The 16,547-nt window shown below is 44.4% G+C and overlaps 8 protein-coding genes across 8 annotated transcripts; 5 read left to right on the top strand and 3 right to left on the bottom strand.

The window, feature by feature from the left end:
- Positions 1-111: 111 nt before the first annotated feature.
- Positions 112-1,065, bottom strand: JR316_0000247 (uncharacterized protein; the record flags this gene model as incomplete). Its single annotated transcript, XM_047886062.1, has 1 exon — positions 112-1,065. The coding sequence occupies one exon, from the start codon at positions 1,063-1,065 to the stop codon at positions 112-114; it is 954 nt and encodes a 317-aa protein (XP_047753808.1).
- Positions 1,066-2,842: 1,777 nt separating this feature from the next.
- JR316_0000246 (uncharacterized protein) lies at positions 2,843-3,381 on the bottom strand (the record flags this gene model as incomplete). Its single annotated transcript, XM_047886061.1, has 3 exons — positions 2,843-2,911; positions 2,978-3,197; positions 3,257-3,381. The coding sequence occupies 3 exons, from the start codon at positions 3,379-3,381 to the stop codon at positions 2,843-2,845; spliced, it is 414 nt and encodes a 137-aa protein (XP_047753807.1).
- A 511-nt stretch (positions 3,382-3,892) lies between these two features.
- On the top strand, positions 3,893-4,514 carry JR316_0000245 (uncharacterized protein; the record flags this gene model as incomplete). Its single annotated transcript, XM_047886060.1, has 3 exons — positions 3,893-4,041; positions 4,093-4,264; positions 4,320-4,514. 3 exons carry the CDS (start codon positions 3,893-3,895, stop codon positions 4,512-4,514), a joined length of 516 nt encoding a protein of 171 aa, XP_047753806.1.
- A 341-nt stretch (positions 4,515-4,855) lies between these two features.
- On the top strand, positions 4,856-5,506 carry JR316_0000244 (uncharacterized protein; the record flags this gene model as incomplete). Its single annotated transcript, XM_047886059.1, has 3 exons — positions 4,856-5,004; positions 5,057-5,234; positions 5,294-5,506. 3 exons carry the CDS (start codon positions 4,856-4,858, stop codon positions 5,504-5,506), a joined length of 540 nt encoding a protein of 179 aa, XP_047753805.1.
- Positions 5,507-6,057: 551 nt separating this feature from the next.
- Positions 6,058-6,667, top strand: JR316_0000243 (uncharacterized protein; the record flags this gene model as incomplete). Its single annotated transcript, XM_047886058.1, has 2 exons — positions 6,058-6,206; positions 6,256-6,667. 2 exons carry the CDS (start codon positions 6,058-6,060, stop codon positions 6,665-6,667), a joined length of 561 nt encoding a protein of 186 aa, XP_047753804.1.
- A 2,079-nt stretch (positions 6,668-8,746) lies between these two features.
- JR316_0000242 (uncharacterized protein) lies at positions 8,747-9,564 on the top strand (the record flags this gene model as incomplete). Its single annotated transcript, XM_047886057.1, has 5 exons — positions 8,747-8,895; positions 8,946-9,120; positions 9,177-9,350; positions 9,438-9,459; positions 9,527-9,564. The coding sequence occupies 5 exons, from the start codon at positions 8,747-8,749 to the stop codon at positions 9,562-9,564; spliced, it is 558 nt and encodes a 185-aa protein (XP_047753803.1).
- Positions 9,565-10,748: 1,184 nt separating this feature from the next.
- JR316_0000241 (uncharacterized protein) lies at positions 10,749-12,272 on the bottom strand (the record flags this gene model as incomplete). The annotated part of the gene is made up of 7 exons (XM_047886056.1): positions 10,749-10,872; positions 11,160-11,533; positions 11,620-11,642; positions 11,700-11,747; positions 11,801-11,896; positions 11,993-12,053; positions 12,102-12,272. 7 exons carry the CDS (start codon positions 12,270-12,272, stop codon positions 10,749-10,751), a joined length of 897 nt encoding a protein of 298 aa, XP_047753802.1.
- Positions 12,273-14,075: 1,803 nt separating this feature from the next.
- JR316_0000240 (uncharacterized protein) lies at positions 14,076-16,252 on the top strand (the record flags this gene model as incomplete). The annotated part of the gene is made up of 9 exons (XM_047886055.1): positions 14,076-14,129; positions 14,187-14,234; positions 14,283-14,318; positions 14,378-14,512; positions 14,568-14,654; positions 14,706-14,792; positions 14,839-15,006; positions 15,125-15,257; positions 15,342-16,252. The coding sequence occupies 9 exons, from the start codon at positions 14,076-14,078 to the stop codon at positions 16,250-16,252; spliced, it is 1,659 nt and encodes a 552-aa protein (XP_047753801.1).
- Between the last annotated feature and the right edge of the window lie 295 nt (positions 16,253-16,547).

Below are 16,547 nucleotides of genomic sequence, written 5' to 3'. Positions count from 1 at the left end.
TGGTTTTGTTTGTTCACGGTTTTCACCCTTGAGAGAAATCTGACCTACAAAGTACACTATGATATATATTATACATTACATTACATTCCCATCGTAATCAGTAAAAATCAATCAATCGATGTGCAACCCAAGAACGACTTGGGCGTAGGACAAACCCTCCTTGACCTCGACATCCACGCACTCCCAATCATCGACTTCCATATCCCGCTTTCCGCTGCCGAACTCGGCCTCGTCGAGCACGATCACAGCCCGCACGGCCGGCACCAGCTCAAACTCCTCTTCACGCCCCGCCCGCTGTCCACGGCTCTTCGGCTTGAGCTTGACGAGGTCGGAGAGCGAAATCTCCTCCCCGCTGCGCTTTGCCGCCGGTGTGACAACAGTGTGACGGTCGTCCTCTGCCCTCTTGTGCGCCTTCGCTGACGAGTGCACGACGTACTCCGCATCCTCCCACGCCTTGGCGCCTCTTCCACTACCACCGCCTGCGACTATATGCGCCTTCTGAATCTCCTTCCTCGCCATCCTGGCCGCTCTTTCCTCTGCCTTCTTCACCCGTTGCCGTTCGTGCTCGTACGCACGCACATCCCGAGCACTTAGCCCCATGTCGTCGTCGTCGTCCACCTCTTCCTTCTTCCCCGTGCCCTCATTCTCCTTGCCGTCATTCCCCTTGCTAGCGTCCGCCCGAGCCTTCAGACTCCCCGTTCTCACAGGTAATCCCGGTGGTGGAGGATGACTGGACACAGGCTTCGATGCAGGTGTAACATCGAGGCTTACATCCACAGCAACCGCCGTATCCTGCGCTTCCCACATCACCTCCTTCTCAACCCCATTCGCCGGCTTGAACGGCGCACACGCTGTACTCCCACTCTTCCCCTTTGTCCACTTCTTACCCGCCTCAGTCTCGAACTCGATTTCAATCTCTTTGGATTGGGCGGCTGCGGCCTTTGACTTGGCCTTGGATTTGGATTTCGTCTTTGACTTTGACCCGGCGTCTGGGGTGGAGTTACCTCTGCCTTTGGCACCGACAAAAGCAGCGAGAGCGGAAGAACGCGAGCGGGCGGGAGACATGGTCGTTAATTGGTATGGTGGTGTGTTGGTATTATTTGGATTATAAGATGGGATGCGAATTATAAAACCTGGTCGGATTACGGTATGCGGTATGCGGGTATTATGGTGTACGAAGCGTCGAAAGAGTCAACGATAAGGGTATGTGGTACGATTCAAATTCTCTGTAGATGCTGCTTCGACGACACGCACCAAGAGCAAATCAGCCTCGACGCCAACACACAAGATGGAAATACCTCACTGGATCAAGGGATCACGGCGTGGCTTTATTATTTGAAGCTTATCGCGAGGGGGATGAAGTAAACGAGGACGGGGAGGCGGAAGTTTCGGGCTGGCTTCGGAATGGGTTGTTTATGGACACTGAAGCAGCGTCGAGTCAGAGATAAGCACATGCCAGCAGAAGCAAGACTAACCGGGTACGCGTATGAAGGGGTTAAAAAGGGAATCCTTGGGATATCGTCGGGTGTTGGGAGTATTAAGAAAGAGAAACAAGGACCAAGGTGGGTGGGCTTTGTTTCAGTCACAAGCACGCAATGCGCGGACGACCGTTTAGAGATGCTCGCGGAGAGTGGTGGTTACTGCTTTAGATAGGGGCGTAATGATTATGTCACCGTTGCTCCCTTAGGGGGGTGTGGTACTGGTGCCGCAAAGTAGGTTACTTGATGCTTGAGGTGCACCGGTGCGTCTGTGTCTCGGGGTAGTATGTAGCTGGCGATAAGGGCTGGTAGGTGTGGGTATGTATGTATGTTGGTGTTTCAGTGATAATGGATTTCGATTATGGATCAATTATGGATTATAGATGATGGGATTATGAGCGTCGAGCGCTTGAATGTCGCAGATATGTTCGGGGCGAGTGGTTGTCGAGGATATACCGGTCGAGTCACAGTGGGTGTTGCTGTTCATATACTGGACGAGATCCGACTCCATTCAACTGGTGAATGGCCCAATTCGAGACTGTTTATTATGCTTACTTCAAGAGGCGCAACACACAATATGATGCTATTATTATGATAACCCACTACTACAGACGATGAAATAAATGACGCTTGGGCCCCGCTGTACCATTTTAGCCCAACGACTCTGCAATGGTATGTTATGATATGTTATGGTATGGTATGGTGAAGTATGACGTAGAAGGCGCACGCGCGCAGGCCTTGTTGGACAAACGTGGGAGCCCGAGTACCATTACCATTTCGCTTCCTATTCCATCTACATGATGACATGGGACTGTAAAACTCCTCGTCGTCCGAATCAAGCAGGAACCTACCTGTCGCAGCCAAAGTTAGTAGGTAGATGTCTGCCAGCTGTACAATCATCGCGCCCCAAACTGTGCGCCAGAAAGCTCCCATTGCCCAAACGGGGTATCGGGACCCTCTTATCAACTGATAACTTCATTACATACTATGGATTACGTATGTACTTAGCGGTGTGGAATGCTTCATCGGCAAGTGCCGAGATGGGCGCCAACGTGGGTTTGCAAATTTGACTTAGCCGCAGAATGCGGTCGCCTAGTTGGTGTCGTTGACATATTTCATGAATCTGACGTTGACGCACAATGACCTTTAGGACCTACTAGAATCTTTCAATCTGATAAAGAAGCCTGGGTGGTTATAAAGCGAGTGCTCTAACTAGATACACATGTACCCCAACAGCAGTAGCATAAGAAAGTACAGAAATGTGATTTATCAACGAACATTGAAAACAAAATTCCCGGGTGTCCGGGGAACTTGGTAGAATAGAAATTATAATCCTATAAAGAATCGCTATTGTCCGGATAGATTTACGCAGATCCACTGCCGCTTCCAGACTCGCCAGTAGAGGTATCATCGAGCTCTATTCCAAGCGTATTCTACGGAAGAAGTTGAATGATTCTCGTCAGCTTGAATATGCAGAAAGGTGAGATCAAATTACATACCATACACTCCGCAAATATGTTAAACATCTGAATGGCCAGTTGCTTGCGCACCCTATATCTCTCTCTACCCGAGATGTGCTCGAATACGTACATGGTTATTGCCGGTTGAACATCACCATAGGCGAACTCGAAATCTTGATTGTTGTAGGCATTAAGCTTCATGGTCACCCTCATACCAGTGAAATTATTCCATAGACGCCTGGTGGGGCTTTCGATTTTTCTATAGACAAACAAGAATGAATATTGCGCGATGGAGAAGGGAGAAGAAGAGGTTATTACTCCGCTCTCATCATGCGAGAAAACGTCCTGAATTCTTTGAGAACATAAGGAATATTCAAGTCTTGAGGGTTGTCAAAAGGTATATTGAAGTAGAACTTGTCTTGCGCTTGATTTGTGCTCGTCATCTTGCTTGTTCGTTAGAAGGGTATTGAAGATGATGTGTATTGGTTACAGGAGCAGAGGGGGACAAGTACTGGACAGAGAATTTTCTGGCTCTTTATATGTCGTCGATGAGCAGCTTCCACAGTCCCGTATCCCTGGTTTGCAGCATGGAATATCAGACGGTTGTACTTGAGTCATGTCGAAGCATGAGAAGGAAATCACATCAATGAACGCCCGTTCGAAATCGGAAGCGATTCAGACTGGAACCGTAGCTAATTCCCATGATACTGTCAATCGAGGATCTTAGATACAAGTAAACTAAGGAAAACAATGGAAATTAAGAAAAATGTCCAAACTGTGTGTTTGCATGTCAAATTGAGGATTCTTTTCCCATGTCGGGAGGATCCTATATTGGTTCTTTTGAAGCTCCGTTTAAACTCCATTCACAGCATATCAATCGATGGTCATTGATCTTCTCAACGGAGATCTACTTCCTATTAGGATCTTGACACTTATACTCACATCACATTCAAGATGTCCTACAGTCATGTCATGGATGAAATCTTTGCCGAGAGAAACGCGAGGTTTGAGCAGTATGGTATACACGAGAAGCGAGAACAGTGGAATGCGTACAATGAACTATTGCGCAGTACATTCGAAGAATGCATAGAGCACATCAAAAGGTAAGTAGTACATTGGCTCTCATCTGTACTGTATAACAGGTATATTAGTAGGCCGAGGGCTGTAAAGTCTTTTCAGTATTGGAGTGATCTTCCAGACGACAACAAAAAAAAATTCATTCTCGAGATCTATGCGTGGGAAGAGAATAATCAAGCGGAAAGGAACGGAAAATATCTGCCTAGCTTATTGCGAGTTCGAATGTGGAATGAAATTCAGGTCTACTTGGTAATTTTATCTCAATTTCTACCTTTGAATATTTGTATATCTCATGTTGTACCAGCAATTTGCTGTGGCAAGAAGAAACGACACAACACGGACTGGAGCACCGCTCGTTTACTACAGCCTTGAAGATTCGCACAAAGATTTCCACCGTAAGTTGGATAAATTAGAGCGAAGGAATAAAGCCGCGGCGGAGAAAGAACTCAATGATCCTCGAAGGGAATCTCAAGCAGTATTCCATCGTAACCTTCGTTGACCCTCTTGTTACACGATCACCCAGAGCCCTATAGAAGTATACCATCATTTGGGACAATCTAATGCAGATCCGCTGCTATTTCCCGCCTCTACGGAAGAGCTTTCATTGAACTCTGAGAGAAAGTTAGATCATAAATCTCGTTATCTCGAATAATCAGAGGAAGCGGGATCGTGGAACTCACCATACAGTCGTCAAACATAACATACAGTTTGGGTGGATGCCCTTTGAAGCTCCGTTTGAATTTTGTCGTGACAGCATATCGATTGATGTTCATGTTGATTATCTCAAGGGAGTTTTTAAGACTTCACCTCTATTTCCCTAAACCTTGAATCACTGCAGAAATGTCTTACAGCCATGTTTTGGACGAGATATTTGCAGAGAGGAATGCGAGGTTTGAAAAATATGGCATACACGAGAAGCGAGAAGAACGGAACGCGTACAATCAACGTTTGCGTGATGCAGTGGAAGAGTGCATTGAACAGATCAAAAAGTACGTGATAAATTGATTTGAAAGCATGCTTTACGACAAGTTTCACTGTTAGCTCCCCAAAATCTGCAAAGTCTTTCCAATTTTGGACGGAGCTTCCAGACGACAAAAAGAAAAAACTTATTCTCGAAGTCTATGAGCGGGAAGAAAACATTAATCAGCCAGAAAGGAACGGAAAATATCTGCCTAGCATACTTCGAATATCGATATGGAATGCAATTAAAATCTACTTGGTAATCTCCTTCAAGACCTAACTCTGATCCGTGGTGTACAAATTAACACGCTTTATCAGCGATTGGCAGTGGCAAGAAGAAACGATGCTACACGGACTGGAGATCCACATGCCCATTACAGCCTTCAAGACTCGAGCAAAGATTTTGGCCGTAAGTTGGAGAGATTCGTGCGAAAACATAGAGCCGGGAGGGAAGGGCCAATTGATGCCTCTCCTCGGGACGTCAATGTGGCGTGTGGCAGTGGAAATGATTCAAGTGTGGTCAGTAACTGAAAGTGAGATATGTGGGTATATAATTCTATCTGGTTTGTACTTAAATTTGTCATACTCAGATGCAGAAATACAGTGGGGGAAGATACATGTCGTTTATACGTGTGTATATTTTATGAATAACAACAATTCAATATGGGTGTGTAAGGCGTCGTGGTCGTGCAGTAGAGGATAAAGATCACATCATTAGTAATCTCTTTCTCGACCTTTGTAATCGATGCAGCCTGATTGTGCAATCCCATAATTGTGGCATCTGAAAACCTCTCGACGATCTTAGATCCAATTATAAAATATAGGAATGGCCCGGGTGGAGCCTATTGAGAGGGACTCACATCCACACTCACTGTCAGAACCAAGATTTTTTCCCATGGTTGAGTTAGTATCTCCTAGACAGACCTAGATACGTATTTTGAAGCTCCGTTTGAATCCAATTCTCCTCAGGATATTGATCGATCGTCGATAATCTTAACGGTGGCTGTTGATAGTGTGCCAACTCATCAGAATCAACTCGTTCAACTAGTACCTTGATACCTGACCACAAATCTCAGTACAACATGTCCTACAGTCACATTTTGGATGAGATTTTTGCCGAGAGAAACGACAGGTTTGAGAAGTATGGCATACACGAGAAACGGGAACAATGGAACGCTTACAATGAGCTTTTGCGTACGGCAGTTGAAGAATGCTTAGAGCAGATTAAAAGGTACGAGTAACACAGAGATCATGGTCCGTTTATGACGTTCAACTCTCAGTTCTCCAACCAACACGAAGGAATTTCAAGCTTGGGCAGATCTTTCAGACCCGAGAAAGAAGAAGCTCATTCTTGACATCTACAAAATGGAAGAAGACGACCAAGAGGAGACAAATGGGATGTATTACCCCGGCAAGCTACGACTCGGGATAAAAAGCGAACTTCAGTGTCATTTGGTCAGTCTTTCGTCAAGTTTCGTTTCAAACCCGTTCTATAATAAGTCATGCCAGAAATTTGCCGCAAAAAGAAGAAACGATACTACTCGCACTGGAGAGCCACTAGTCGATTACACCTTCGCAGACTCACAAAAGGATTTTGACCGGTGGTTGAAAAAATTCTCGAAAAAACTTAAAGGCAAAGCCAAGCCAAAAACTGACATCTCTTCTCTGGAAGCTCAGACAGCAGCAAACTAAAGTGCAAATAATTTTGGAGATGTCCATGAATGAACCTGTATTATGTGGGTATTCAAAATTTTGTCTACTTCATATTGAAAATTATCGTACTGAGGCAAATATATAAAGTAAAAAAACGATATACGTTGTGGATCTACGATTTATACCTGAACAATGACGATCTCGTTTATGCCCATAGCAATTGATTCTTTAGTTTTCGCTTAGAAGATAACCGGTGGATGCGAATGCCCCGACTGTCCTCTACTATTTATAATTTATTCCTTGATTGTGTCCGACTAGTACAGTAAGTCATTTCTTAGCATCCACGATAAGGATTCACCGGTACCGTCCATGGAAAACTCGGACGAGAATATATTGAAAAGGAAGACACACCACTCACCGAGTACACTCCCCACGCTAAGGCATGTGTTATTTTCGTGTTGTAATTTTATCTGGAACACACACATCCATAAACGTATACACACAGCACAGGCCGAAATGGGCATCAACTTGAGAGGTTGTTGCCTCGCGTAACTTCAAGTATCGTTAGAAAACCGTCAGGAGTTGGATGGGAATGTGATTTTTTGCAGTGGCGGGGGAGCATTATCTGGCTTTCAGAATGCTGTGAATTATGATGGTTGTTGCGATAAAAGCTACCGCTGACTCGAGCTGACTCTGACTAGTTCCTGCCATCTCGACTTCCAATCCGATGAAGAGGTTGACGTGCTTTTGCAACCGGATTGCGCAGCAGTCTATAACTATCTTAACCATCTTAAATCCCTTAAAGTTCGAGAAAAGCAACTGTTTGATTGATTTACATGAAAGCGTGAATTAGAAGGACAATCTAATTCAAATTTAATTGGGTGTCCCAGTGTGCAGGGCGCAAAATTCTAGATATGTGGTTGTTAAAACTTCTGATCAGCGCCCCGGAGACACTTCGGGAAATGATAGTATACAAGGAAAGTGTGTGTAAGTGTGTGAGAGCCTAGGGGAGGAGCACGATGTCGCAGCTCAGAGCGGGTGTCCGTGGCTGATGGTTTGATAGCGATTTTCTCCCTTATTCATCCTATATCCTATATACAACGTGCATCAGAAGGGGGAGAGAAAAACGTGTTCATGCGCAGTTTACTAGGGTCCAAGAACTTGGGATACCAAGACTGCAATAGTAATTGCCTGACTTGGATTACTGCACCTCGCCACACGGAGAGCTGGTCATCGAACAGACTTGAGATTATGGATTCTTGAATACCACCATCCTTCTAGTGTTTGAGTATTGATGTTGTATTGATGTTGTATATTCATTATATGCTCCTATTTTCTGTTCTGTTTGTTATTTGTGGATTCTCCATCGTCGCCAGTTGAGTTTTTAGCGAGACCAGTAGTATTTTTAGCGAGGCTTTTCTAACGCGACAATGGTTTTGAGTGTATATTGTGAGCAGTGAGCATATGCATATGAATGTAGATAGTATTCTGTGACAGTACATAGATTTGAGAAATAGTATTTTTTAATGCGGCTATTATCGAAGAAGTAAATCGAGTTGAAACATTAAGATCTAGGTTATCAAAACAATAGCGCCATAAGAAACTGGAGTAAATGGCTGAGGTAGGGATAGGTCTATGCAGGTTCACTAGAACTTCTATACCCGCTGGACAAATCGTCAGTATCAACTTGCATTCCAAGATATCTCTGTGTAAATCAAATGATTAACATGTTAAGCTTCTGGTGACATAAAGTGAAATAGCTTCGCCACATACCATACAATCCGTAAAAATGGTGACCATTTCCTGTGCCAGTTGCTCACGAGCGGTGTACTTCAAGTTCTCTATAAATCTAATTACTGAGATGTGAGAAGAATATACAATACATACATTTGTACCATCTTCAGTGTCCCAGACGGCCATTGAGAGGAAGTCCCGACTGGGATGGGATCTCTGCACGCAGAACCTGACATACGATTTTTTAATTTTGAAACTCCGTTTGAAACCGATGGTTGCAGCTTATCAATCGATGGACGTTGATCATATTCGAAGCGGGGCTCTTTAGCATAGTGATCTCCTCGTTCTAAAGCCCTACTTCCAAGCGTCAAACCTCGTCACAAAATGGCGTACAGTCATATTTTGGACGAAATTTTTGCCGAGAGAAATGCTAAGTTTGAACGATATGGCATTCACGAAAAACGGGAACAGTGGAATGCGTACAATAAACTTTTGCGTGATTCAGTTGAAGGATGCATCGACTACATTAAAAAGTAAGTTCTGAATCAAATTGCGAGGTGACTTTATGACATTTTACATCTAGATCTCCAATTTCTGTGAAGTCTTATCAATTTTGGAAGGAGCTTCCGGACGACAGAAAGAAAAAACTTATTCTCGACGTGTACACGTGGGAAGAGGACGAACAAGCGAAAGCAAATGGGAAATATAAGCCAAGCATCCTAAAAATTTGGATACATAACCAAATCAAGATTCACTTGGTGAATGACTTAACGCTCATGTTCTCAAATTGTTTTATTGTTTAAACGTTTATCAGCAGTTTGCCTCGGCAAGGAAAAACGACACCACTCGTAAAGGATTGCCGCTAGTTGACTACAGCCTTGCCGACTCGCAGAAGGATGCTAACCATAAAGTGGACAAATATATCAGGAAGAATCAAGCCAGGACAGCAAATCAATGTGATTCCTCTCCTAGGAAAACTCGCGATCGGGCATCTTGTCAGACTGAATACAAAACCACCATTGCCAATAACTGAACATGCATCATGTGGTTCCTCAATGTAATCTACCCTATATAGTTGGTGTATGGCGGATTGAGAGGTGAGGCAGTCGGAGAAGAGACCGACACGCATATCGGTTTTTTTCTTGTTGATAAATGCGCAACTAGATGATATAGTGGCCGTCGCACAGATTCATTGGTCGTAGATAATGATATTCGATTTAAATGTTACAAACAAGAAGTTGCCGTCTGTTATTTTAATTTTATGTCGTAATTTTATTCAAAGTACGATACCCATACACACAATCCAATCTTGCTTCCTCACGAGAATTATCATCACTTTAGAACTGCTTTTTTGTATAGCACAATCTCTCGGGTCATCACAAATATGTATGTAAATTATTCTTTCTTTAAGCAGTTGGAATATCAAAGTATAAACCTAAAAATTCGATTTGATGTTGAGTTCAGGTAGTGCAAGAAGTTCACACTGCCGTGTATTGAGAGAGGACAGTCAGGTTATAATTTTGTTGCGGGAAAAAAATGCACAGAGGCATACCAAGCAATCCTCCATATTCTGAAGCATGATTTCGCCTAAGCTCCAAATATCATTCCGATGGAGTCGAAGCTTGTCAGACTCGTAAACATGCATAAGAAAAGCAGGAAGTATATCATTGCCTGTATATCTAACTTTCTTCGGATGCGTCGACAATAGCGGTATATCCAGAAACTCAAGACATTGGAGATCACGTAGAACTCTCCTTTCGTGACTCTCTGGTGGGCTGGAAACGTTTTTCAGATATATCATTAATACGTGCATAGGAGATTGGCGACTAGTACCTCTGTTCAATCCTCTTGATTAATGCCCGAAATTCGAATGTCAACCGATCAACTTTGTCCTTATCCAGATAGCCATCTGGGTTGTAAAACGGTATATCCTCATACATGAAGGTTGGAGGGTTTGAGTTATGCATCGAGGAGGCTGAAGGAACTGAGGGAGGCGCAAGGTGCAAAATCCAGGGTGAAAGACGGAAAGACAGTAAGGCAGAAGATGACGATGAAATGCGATACGGACGCTTTTCGGAGGACCTCCCCTGCGAATCCTGTGCTAGAAGATTCCATCTCCGACAAACAGCGGTAAGTGCTAGTGAACGTTCATTGGTGCTCAAGATGTGAGGTCAACTCATATCGATGCAGAATGACTCCTCATATCGAATTTTCTTCCCAATGTCTAGATTCAGCAAGTACTGCGAGTGAGAAGTTGTGTATGCATGCTGCATACATGTGCTTTTCGATGGATTAGATACTTATCGGATGCCTGACGTAAATTTAAATATAGCACCCGCTGTGCAATTAATTGGACACAACAGTCCCAGCCAGGTCCCAGTCTCAGTCATTCTCCAAATCGGGCGAACATCATCAGGGACGACTTTCCTTGAGTAAGCGGAGTCAAAATCTCATTTCTGCTATTAGGCACTAGTGATTCAGAGCAAATACGCATCACGATGGGAGCACAACTGTTAAAGAGTATATTAAGCACGACAATCAATCCAGGACAAACATTCTTTGTCTTTAAAATTCATGAATTTAATCCAGAAGAAAAAGTGAAATGTAAAATCTTTCCGTATACCTTATTGGAGATCAGAGGCACTGGGAGTAGTAGGCTGAAGTGACATGCGTCAGTATTGATACAGCGCAGATTAACGAAAAGCTCACGGTTCTGATAGAGGCATTTGTACGGCGGTATACTGTCGTTAAACCCGCATCAATATGAATATACATCTGTATTATAGACATAGCTTACCAGAAGGTGGATCCAGTGTAGCCAATTCCTCCACATTGGTAGTAGTGAGCGATTCCCGTTGGGCTTTTTGTAGGAGCTGTGCTCGTCTTAGTAGTGGTATGCGTGCTGGTACTGGTGTGCGTGCTAGTGCTACTAGTGTGAGTCGAGGTGCTAGTATGCGAAGTTGATGTCGAAGTTGACTTTGAAGTGCTTGTTGTGGTTTGAGTGGGGACGGTCGTTGTTTCTGTCGTGAGTGTAGATGGCGTGGTTGTGGTGGTAGTAGTTGTAGCGTTTCCGACTTTGCACCAACCATCACTGTTGATGATAAAATCTATGCTGCCGTCTGGTTGGCTTTGCCCTCCTGCGTTGTCCGCATCCGCAGAAGTGTGGCAAAACTTAAAGAGGGAACATGTAAGATCTGTGCTACCTCCCTAATAGCTTATTAGTTATCACATCCTATTGACAATTGTTAGGACCTTACCTTGCCGTTGACGTCGTGGAATGCTATTACAGATGATTGAGATCATAGATGCCGCCTTGAGACAACTCGTGTAAACTCACAATTAACAAAGGTGCATCCAGGCACGGAGTCGCACATAGCCTTGCAGTCTGCACAAAGAATATTATTTGGGATCAAAAATAATTCATAAAAGACGCCTCACCATCGACTGTCTCAACGAGTCCAAATGTCATGAAATCGTCTGCTTGAACAGCTGCAGTAATATTATCAAACGTCTCAATATAACCGTCCGAGGGGACTGGAGTTGCGGTAATGGTTACTGTAGCCGTGGTCGTTGTCGTTGTTGTAGAAAGCACTGTCGTAGTTGTAGTGGTCGTAGTAGGTGGTAAAGGACTGGGTTTGGGGACAGGGCAGTGCAAGGCATTAGGATAATACCACAAAAATCTGCACATAAACTGAGAAAATTCAGTTAATGAATTTTAAAATAAATTTCTAGCGCTCACATCATGGAGGGTCCAAAGGTCGGGATACTTCTGAGGATTTGGTCCATAATACCAACCAGGTACCGCACCCGGAATCCATGGGGGAACAGGGGCATTATAGAAATTGTCGGGACCGGCGTCAAATCCAAGAACGGCATTGACATCGATGGGAACAACCATCTCTGCAGCCATAACCGCGGTTGCGGTAGCTGAAGCTACGGAAAGTAAAGAAAGGAAAATCATGACAACTTTGTAGAAACCACTGGAAAAGAATTAGTTGGCGGCTCTGGGAGAAGGTGTTCAAGTCACTTCTTGTTATATATCGTCAATTTTTCAAAGAAGTGGTATTAACGCGGTTCTTGTTGACACTGGGAATGCTCCGAGTAGAAACGCGTGCCTAGCCATATGTTATGATCGTTCTTCCACCAACTTCTAAGGTTTGGATGTCTGACCAAGACGCTTATGTGCGAAAAGTCTCCCGATGGTGAATAGACCGGCAGGTCATTAGCTGTTATAGTCTGTCAATCTTGAGAAGTAGCGGCGAGAAAATGCTACACTGAAGCTTCCTAGACTTATTTTTATGACTCTCCCTTCGAGGCGCAAAGAAGGTTTCTCCGGTTTTCGAAGTAATTCTCATTTGATTAGATGTCGATGAATGTTAAATGATGCAACACGCGTGCGATTGAAAGGTATAATGAGTGCGTTGTGTCTCAAAATATAACAAATTCTTACCATGCCATCGCCCGAGGCAGCGTGGAAATAAGAGACGGATAAACAGTTAGAAAATGTGTTGGACCGAGTCATCTATGGCCTATAAGCAGCATGATCATCGATGCCTAATAATATAGAACAACAACCTCGTTGTGATCGGATGATGAGCCTGGACCGACAAAAAATTCACCATATCTTGACGTATCAACGACGAAAACCCGACAATCAAAGGGAAAGCGAAGGACATTCAGTACAGACCGGAGGATGAAGAGATCCCAATCAAGCAGCTGAAGTGCCCTGAAACAATCAAGACGTAGAGCCTCAATATATATATACCCATGTTATGGGTGAACACCGAGGAATTTGGAGTCTTGTGGGTGCCTGATGGTCCTTCTAAATGGGCTTGCAATTGGAGCTAGAACGACATCCTTCCAGTTACATCAAGGAAGAAGTTACTTAATTTTGTTGATCTATCAGTATAAATGATTGTAGTTCAGACCGGAAGTTAATCTAATTTGCCCTCAACCAGCCAGAATTTTGTTTTTGCAAGACGGGAGACTAATAGCCCAATAACAGCCAGCAACTAGCCAACTTGAACTTTGATACGCTGGCGTGTCTATTTTTAAGTTACCACGGAACACCGGAACACCAAATACATAATCACAGATTCCCAAACAGATGAGATGAAGTTGCTTTCTATTTTACACCATCGTTCCAAGCCGTAAGTTTCGCGATGTTTGGGGAAGCTCTGAAATACTTCAATCTATTTATTCTACCTCATCCCGTGAGTATTTGCATATTTTTGAATAATATCGCCCAGGCTCACACCCTCACGTAACCGGCGTGAACAGAAATTTAGCATACCAGCCTCAGAAATAGATCCTGTGTATCGTATACATCGAAAAGACATCGTAGAAAATGGTGCGTATCTTAACTCAAGAGACGGCTCTCATGTTATCTGTCACTAAATCCCAATGATTGATGATGACATCGTTGATCACTGCTTTCTCTAGACGAAAGTTATACATCTCAAAACCTTGTAGGTCAGGGCAGACCAATCAGCTTTAGTACTCCTAAAAAGGCGGCAATCAACATGTCGCATGGAGAACCGGGGGGATACTCAGCACGGAGAAATACGTACCCACCAAGAAATGAAAACCGAGGATGCCTGTTGGTAATGGCCCTTTAGTTGACCACGCCGTTCGCTCGTTAACATGCATACAGCAATCGACAGAAATAGTACCTGTGCCTTTTGACGCTTCTGAAGTTGAACCTTCCTACCACATGGAAACCAGCGATACCCCGACAAATCCACGCAGCAAAGTGCGCATCGTCACAGTAAGAACGCATATATGTACAAGTCCCGATCCTCAATCGACCGTTCATTATTCCCAGCCTCCAGAGTCACCTTCTCGCCCATCCGCGCACCGCCAACTTACACATGTAAGACGACCAGTTGTCCAATTTGACTGATCTGATCAAATTCTACAGGACATTGCGGCTTTGTATTCGTCAAATGAATCAACGGTGAGTGGAACAGATGGCAGAGTCATACTTCGAGTAACAAAAACCCCATCGAATCATAGGATGATACACCTTTTGTGAGTGGAATTTTCACTTCCTTAACTGTTGACAAATATATGCGCATTTTGGCTGTGCAGAGAAACAGAAATTCCAAACAAACATGGATAGGAGAGCATACCTCATCGAAGGGGAAAGAGGTGGGCCCGTATATCTCATATTGTCAACTTCTTGCCTCAATATTTTGCATGACAGAAACGAGTTTCTGCTCCAGCGATCATGTCTTCATATAACGGTGTCCACCCCAGTCCAAAAGCGCCCATTATGAACCTTGCGAACGATGTAAGCTTGAAAACTGGAATTGAGTTATTATTAATAAAACCGAATTCTTAGGTGGGCTCACCATCTGCAGCAATATATGCCCTACCACATTCCCATTTAATCTCCCCACCTTGCCTCCCTCTGACGCTTCCTCACCAGGTCAGTCTAAAAAGCCTCCAGATTATGACGCCAACATCTTTTCCAGGTTCAACGATCCAATCGACCTGTATCATCAAATTCTTTCAATATGAATAGATCAGTCGGAACCGACTTGTCCCCCATCATGGAGGACATACACGCCTTTGCAGGCCAAGCTGAGGCGAACGAAGTCGATAGTTCAGGATCGAGCTACGGTCAGCTTCTAACCGAAATGGTGAGTTGTCAGCTTCTATTTTCAATACATGCATCTAGTGTGATCATGATCCACAAATGATTGCCAAAGAAGGTTCGCTGGCACGCCGACCATACCACTGAGTGTTAAATGTTTCTAGACCATAGACTATTTCAACACGAACACGTCCCAATATGGCGCCTTCGGCAAAATGGAATGGGGTAACGATGAAAAAAGTAGGGTGACCGATTATTCCGCACCGATATCGACCCAGGGCTATGGAGACATACAAGGTCAGCTAAGGTTTAATCAACACACACGTACACATTCGCTTCCTTAAAATAATGACTGATGAAAGTTGAACACTGTTGTTTCAGATCCTAGCTGGGCTTTTGACCACCTTGTGGATCCAATGGATCAGAATGTCCCCATACCAGAACTCACATTGACTGCACCTACGCCGGACTTGGGGAGCCCAGAAGAAAAACTGTCGGATGCAGAGCCAAGGCCGCTGCTTATCGATGACATTATCGATCATCCATTGAGGCAAAAGAAGACCTCAACTGTGGCGGCGTCGAAGAAAGAAGGATCCGCTGATTTGGAAATGGAGCTTGCTAACGAAATATCCAGGGGAGACCTTGCCTTAGGACTGTCATCAAATCGTGGAGGCTGTGGAGACCAAATAGATAACTCAAATGCAGCAAGGCCAAAGAGGCAAGGGAAAAAGCAGACCGTGTCTTTGAAAACGGACGTTGCAAGACCCAACAAACGGCCATCTAGCTTCAGGTGGTCGATATCACGTTCGGACAGAAAGCCGAATGATCAGGCAATGAAAAGGACCACTTCCATATGGAAAAGGATGAGTCAGATATTGGGGGATATGACTGAAACGTCTAGTCAGGTACGACACCCAGGCAGTAATCGAACTCAGTTGGACCCTCCGTTCGTTGAAGTGGCTGGTACCTGGACTATGCCTGCTTCGCAGTTAGAGACTCAAAAACGATGCCCGCGACACAACGCACCTGGTAAACGTGATTCTGACCCACAAACTCCAGCGACGCCTGTATGTATACACGAGGAAGGAGAACACGCGGCGTCCCGTCTCTTTGGTCTGCCCAGTACTAGGGAAGCGTCTAGTTTTTTGAAAACCGATGCTCAGCATTTGCCTAGGATCCCGGACAAGAGTGAGAAACGGCGAGATGCTAGACGACACTCCTTCGGATTCAACATGAAAAGCCTCGCTAAACGGCGGCGATACGCTGACAGTGACAAGATAAAGGAAGCTTAATGCCATAGAAGGGAGAGAGAAGCGTTATTGGTTGTGAGGACTAGGTGTTGGCCAGGTGATTTTTCTGCCAGGTACGATGTTTTGTTGATTTGGTGCAAAAGAGGTTTTTTGCGACTAATTTTGGTCACGGTCGTAACAAAAGATGACGCTACTGGAGGACTTGCAACATTAATTTGGATGAAGGGTTAATGGACAGCGGTGGTGGCGGTGAACGATGACGGTGTACTGGGTCGCCAAGGACCCAAGACTTTTCAGGCAACTGCTTCCTTTGTTTTTGTCGATGGTGCAGTCATGT

This window comes from Psilocybe cubensis, chromosome 1, assembly GCF_017499595.1.
Source record: "Psilocybe cubensis strain MGC-MH-2018 chromosome 1, whole genome shotgun sequence".
Taxonomy (NCBI): Eukaryota; Fungi; Basidiomycota; class Agaricomycetes; order Agaricales; family Agrocybaceae; genus Psilocybe; species Psilocybe cubensis.
The sequence above is the reverse complement of the archived record's forward strand: the minus strand, read 5'-3'. Positions and strand labels throughout refer to the sequence as shown.